Raw genomic sequence first — 6,000 nt, forward strand, 5'->3', positions numbered from 1 at the left:
GATTGCAAGAATAACTTGAAGGAACGCCAGATAAACCCCTACTTGATAAAAAATATAAAATAACTTACTTACACTTCAATAGGCTATGTTCATTAGTCAATACTACTGTGGCCTATGCAGCTTCAGAAGAGGAGACAATCCACGGTCCAGTGTTCACACCAGCAAGCAACTGAGACAACTGTTGAAACTTAGAAGTTTGGTCCGACTATAGTAAGACATTAAGAATGGTCCCATGACCAAAGTTAACATGTCCAGTTTGATACTAGTGTGGTGTTACAAGTCGCAACCGTTTGAGTTTACCGATCATGGCTTATCACTTCAATATCTTTGGCCTCATGATTCACGGTCAAAGGTACCGCTTCTCCTTTTCAGTGACCTCGCGACCCTATGTACTGGCAAAAATCCTTTCAAGTTGCCGACCATCTCAAATCACGAACTGGAACTTTATCTTTAAATTCACACGCTCTTGCTGAAAACGTGGATTTCCAACTATGTCTGACCCAGGTGAACCAGCCCCCCACCTCCACACCTTTTCGCATCCGTTTAACACTGCTTCGTTCCTTCATACACTGAGTGATTATTTGTTTGTTTCTTTATTGCATTTTTTTTTTTTTTTTAAATAATTTTTATTGGAATTTTTTACAGAAAATATAACAAAAAGTATAGCAAAAAGCAGTAATATGCAACTAACAGCCCCATAACACCCACAATTCCCCCCATACCGTAACATCACATGTATCACATTCCCCCACCCCCCCCCCAAACAAGAGAACTTAACCATAAATTAAAATTAGATAAATCAAATTTAAATAAAATAAGCTAACATAATCAACGTCCCCCCCCCCACCCCCCCCCCCCCCCCCCCCCGGGTTGCTGCTGCTACTGTCCCAGTACCCTATCGTTGAGCCAGAAAGTCGAGGAAAGGTTGCCACCGTTTAAAGAACCCTTGCACCGATCCTCTCAGGGCGAATTTAACCTTCTCAAGCTTAATGAAGCCCGCCATGTCATTGATCCAGGTCTCCACGCTTGGGGGCCTCGCGTCCTTCCACTGTAGCAAAATCCTTCGCCGGGCCACTAGGGACGCAAAGGCCAGCACACCGGCCTCTTTCGCCTCCTGCACTCCCGGCTCCACCCCAACCCCAAAGATCGCGAGTCCCCATCCTGGCTTGACCCTGGATCCCACCACCCTTGACACCGTCCTCGCCACCCCCTTCCAGAACTCCTCCAATGCCGGGCATACCCAGAACATATGGGCATGGTTCGCTGGACTCCCCGAGCACCTGGCACACCTATCTTCACCCCCAAAGAACCTACTCATCCTCGTCCCAGTCCTGTGGGCCCTATGCAGCACCTTGAATTGGATGAGGCTAAGCCGCGCACACGAGGAGGAAGAATTTACCCTCTCTAGGGCATCAGCCCATGTCCCGTCTTCGATCTGTTCCCCCTCCCACTTCGTTTTCAGCTCCTCTACTGACGCCTCTTCCTTCTCCTGCATAAGCTTGTAGATATCAGATATCTTCCCCTCCCCGACCCAGACCCCCGAGAGCACCCTGTCACTCACCCCCTTCGCGGGGAGCGCAGGGAATCCCTCCACCTGCCGTCTAGCAAATGCCTTTACCTGCAGATATCTAAACATGTTTCCCGGCGGGAGCCCAAATTTCTCTTCCAACTCCCCCAGGCTCGCAAACCTTCCGTCGATAAACAGGTCCTTCAGCTGTCTAATGCCCGCTCTATACCATCCCCGAAATCCCCCATCCATGTTCCCCGGGACGAACCTATGGTTCCCCCTTAACGGAGCCTCCATCGAGCCCCCCACTTCTCCCCTATGTCGCCTCCACTGCCCCCAAATCTTGAGGGTAGCCGCCACCACCGGACTCGTGGTATACCTCGTGGGAGGGAGCGGCCACGGCGCCGTTACCAGGGCCCCCAGGCTTGTATCCCCACAGGACGCTCTCTCCATCCGTTTCCATGCTGCCCCCTCCCCCTCCATCACCCACTTACGCACCATCGACACGTTGGCCGCCCAGTAGTACCCCGAGAGGTTGGGCAACGCCAGCCCCCCCCATCCCTACTCCGCTCCAAGAAGACCCTCTTCAACCTCGGGGTGCCATGCGCCCAAACAAATCCCATGATGCTGCTGGTCACCCTTTTAAAAAAGGCCCTAGGGATAAAGATGGGCAAGCACTGGAAAAGGAACAAGAACCTCGGGAGAACCGTCATTTTGCCGGATTGCACTCTGCCCGCCAGCGATAGCGGCACCATGTCCCACCTTTTAAATTCCTCCTCCATCTGTTCCACTAGTCTGGTGAAGTTAAGCTTATGAAGAGCCCCCCAACTCCTGGCCACCTGCACCCCCAGGTACCTGAAACTCTTCACTGCCCTCCTGAAGGGGAGCCTCCCAATTCCCTCCTCCTGATCTCCCGGGTGCACTACAAATACCTCGCTCTTTCCTAAGTTCAGCTTATAGCCCGCGAAGCCCCCAAATTCCGCTAACAGTTCCATCACCCCCGGCATTCCCCCCTCTGGGTCCGCCACATATAACAGCAGGTCGTCCGCATACAGCGATACCCGGTGCTCCTCCCCCCCCCGCACCAGACCCCTCCACTTCCCTGACTCCCTCAACGCCATGGCCAGCGGTTCAATCGCCAGTGCAAAGAGCAGGGGGGACAGGGGACACCCCTGCCTGGTCCCACGATAAAGCCTAAAATACTCCGATCTCCTTCCATTTGTGACTACACTCGCCATCGGCGCCGCGTAAAGCAGCCTCACCCATTTGATGAATCCCTCCCCAAATCCAAACCTCTCCAGCACCTCCCATAGGTACCCCCACTCAACTCTATCAAACGCTTTCTCTGCATCCAGCGCCACCACTATCTCCGCCTCCCCCTCCACTGCCGGCATCATGATAACATTGAGCAGTCTCCGCACATTCGTGTTGAGCTGCCGCCAGTCTCCGCACATTCGTGTTGAGCTGCCGCTCTTTATTGCATTTTTATTTGGTATTGCTCTTTTTAAAAACAATTTTATTTTATTAAGTTAGAATACAAATCTCAGGAAAGAAGTTGGAGATTTATTTATCTAATTAATTATAATTTTTAAGGGGCGTTCAGAGATTCACAGGCCCCTTCTTGGCTCTCCGGGCCCCGGACCAATGTACCGGCTGAACCAAGACTACTGCTTGATATCCTTTGAAGTTGCCGACCATCTCAAATCACGAATTGTAACTTTATCTTTAAATTCAAACACTCTTGCTGAAAAATTGGAATTTCCTTAATTATGCCCGACCCGGGCCCCCCTATTCCACATCCTTCCACTACCTCCCCTGCTTCGTTCCTTTTCATGCACTGCTTATTTGTGTCCTGTTCTCATTTTTTTCTTATTCCTTTTTATTACTAAAACAGTTGTCTCTGTTTGCTTCTTTATTGCATTTTTATTTGATATAGGGGGCCCACTTGCTATCGGGCAAACTGACACCCTGGCCAGTCCACCACTGCCCACCCCGACCAAAACATTTTTTAACTTAAAAGTACCCAATTCATTTTTTATCCAATTAAGGGGCAATTTAGTTTGGCCGATCCACCTACACGGCACATCTTTGGGTTGTGAATATGAGACCCACGGAGACACGAGGTGAATGTGCAGATTCGTGAGCTGGAGCCGGAATCAAACCTGGGTCCTCGGCGCCGTGAAGTTAGACAGACATCCGATTGACGAGGGAGTTGAGTGTCGTGGGTAACAGGTCGGAAAATTAAGTGAAAGTGAAGATGAGGAGTGAATTCTTCATTTGAGGATGCGGTGAAGCTTTGGAATTCTCTACTCCAGACGTCTGTCAGCAAGTATTTTCCATTTCGAGATTGACAGGTTTCGAGATAGTGAAGATATCGAGGGATATGGGAGATAGTGTGGGAAAATGGTGTTGAGGAGATCGGCAATTGAGCTCAATAAAGGGTTCAGCAAGTTTAATGGGCCAAATGGCTGACTGCATCTCCTATTTGTTATGGTCTCTGTGTCCAGGACAGGAAGCAGTGAACAGGGATCTGTCTATCAGCCTGAATCAGCACCTTCAGGAGAATTGGTAGGATGAATATTAGATACAGCAGAGTGAGAATGGAGGGAGAGTGTGTGGGATGGAGATTTACAGCGTTTGGGGAATGAGAGAGGAAAGAATGTTCCATAGGAAGCAGAATTGTCTGTTTTGAATTTCTGTCCTGTACTGACAGTGATGTCTTTTGTAAATTGTTTTTCCAGGATGTTAGAAGAGGAGGAATTACAGACAGAAATCTCAAATGTTAAGTCTTGATCTGACAGAATCACTTGATTCCTTGGGACACACAAGCAGGTGAGAGTGTTCCAGAGCACTGACTGTGGAAAGAGCTTCAACCAGTTACACAGCCTGAAAAAAACATTGTACCATTCACAGCGGGGAGGGACTGTACACGTGTTCTGTGTGTCGGTAAGGTTTCAATTGTCCAACCTGGAGTGACACAAGGAGAACCAAAACATGGAGAAACCGTGGAAATGTGGGGATTGTAGGAAGAGATTCAGTGCCCGATCTAAGCTGGAGCTTCATCAACGCATTCACACAGCGGAGAGGCCATTCAGCTGCCCTGTGTGTGGGAAGGGATTCATTCAGTTATCCGTCCTGAAGAGACATCAGCGAATTCACACTGGGGAAAGGCCGTTCACCTGCTCTGTATGTGAGAAGGGATTTGTTCTGTTATCCAGCCTGAAGACACACCAGCGAGTTCACACTGGGGAGAGGCCGTTCACCTGCTCTCAGTGTGGGAAGGGATTCACTACGTTATCCAACCTGACGACACACGAGCGAATTCACACTGGGGAGAGGCCGTTCAGCTGCTCTGTGTGTGAGAAGAGATTCGTTCAGTTATGCAGCCTGCAGAGACATCAGCGAATTCACACTGGGGAAAGGCCGTTCACCTGCTCTCAGTGTGGGAAGGTATTCGGTGATTCCTCCAACCTGCGGAAACACCAGCGAGGTCACACTGGGGAGAGGCCGTTCACCTGCTCTCAGTGTGAGAAGGGATTCGCTCAATCATCCAACCTGCGGATACACCAGCGGGTTCACACTGGGGAGAGGCCGTTCACCTGCTCTCAGTGTGAGAAGGGATTCACGGACTTATCCAACCTGCGGAGACACCGGCGAGTTCACACTGGGAATCTGAGTCCGTTCAGCTGCTCTCAGTGTGGGAAGGGATTTATTAAATTATCCAGCGTGAAGAAACACCAGCGAGTTCACACTGGGGAGAGGCCGTTCACCTGCTCTCAGTGTGAAAAGAGATTCACTCAGTTATCCAACCTGCGGGCACACCGGCGAGTTCACACTGGGGAAAGGCCGTTCACCTGCGCTCAGTGTGGGAAAGGATTCAGATACTCATCCAGCCTGCAGATACACCAGCAAGTTCACTTTTGGAAGAGGCCGTTCACCTGCTCTGTGTGTGGGAAGGAATTCTGTCTTTCCTCGCACTTACTCAGACACGAACAACTTCACAAGTGATTCCAGGGGTTGGATTCTGTTGTTGTTACTGTTTCTGCTTCAGTTACATCCAGGACGACATTTTGTTCATTCTGACAGTTGGTGTTGGAGGGAATTTTTTTTTTTAAATGTTTTTTATTGAGTTTTCATATTTTATATTGAACAAATTACAAATTATTAGAGAGAGAAAAGAAAAAAACATGCAAAAATTAGCATGTATATTTACAGGTAAGCATCTTCGTAATAACAACTGTGGCCGCCCCCTTTAGCCGGCATACATATTTTACATTCCCCAACATGGCCGAGGCACATGTTTATAGGCATTTATTTACAGTTTGGATTTGGACCTTAGCTTGCCATCAAACCCCCATAACGAACCCGTAGCCCCCCCCCCCCCCCCCCCCCCCCCCCGGCTACCTTCCCCCGATTCCCGTCCATTTTCCCCTGATTCTTGGCCACCCGACTATTCTTCCTCTTGTACGTTGGCCACAAACAGGCCCCGGAAC

The 6,000-nt window shown here is 49.6% G+C and overlaps 1 protein-coding gene across 1 annotated transcript in view; it reads left to right on the top strand.

Moving 5' to 3' along the window:
• LOC119951785 (oocyte zinc finger protein XlCOF6-like) overlaps window positions 1-5,672 on the top strand; it is a gene marked incomplete at its 5' end in the record, with an annotated part of 39,570 nt that extends 33,898 nt beyond the window's left edge. Inside the window, one exon of the mRNA XM_038775134.1 lies at window positions 4,559-5,672. Coding sequence (XP_038631062.1) covers window positions 4,559-5,515 — 957 coding nt within the window. The remainder of the gene's footprint in view (window positions 1-4,558) is intronic.
• Window positions 5,673-6,000: the final 328 nt, after the last annotated feature.

Source organism: Scyliorhinus canicula, chromosome 17 (assembly GCF_902713615.1).
Source record: "Scyliorhinus canicula chromosome 17, sScyCan1.1, whole genome shotgun sequence".
Lineage (NCBI taxonomy): Eukaryota > Metazoa > Chordata > Chondrichthyes > Carcharhiniformes > Scyliorhinidae > Scyliorhinus > Scyliorhinus canicula.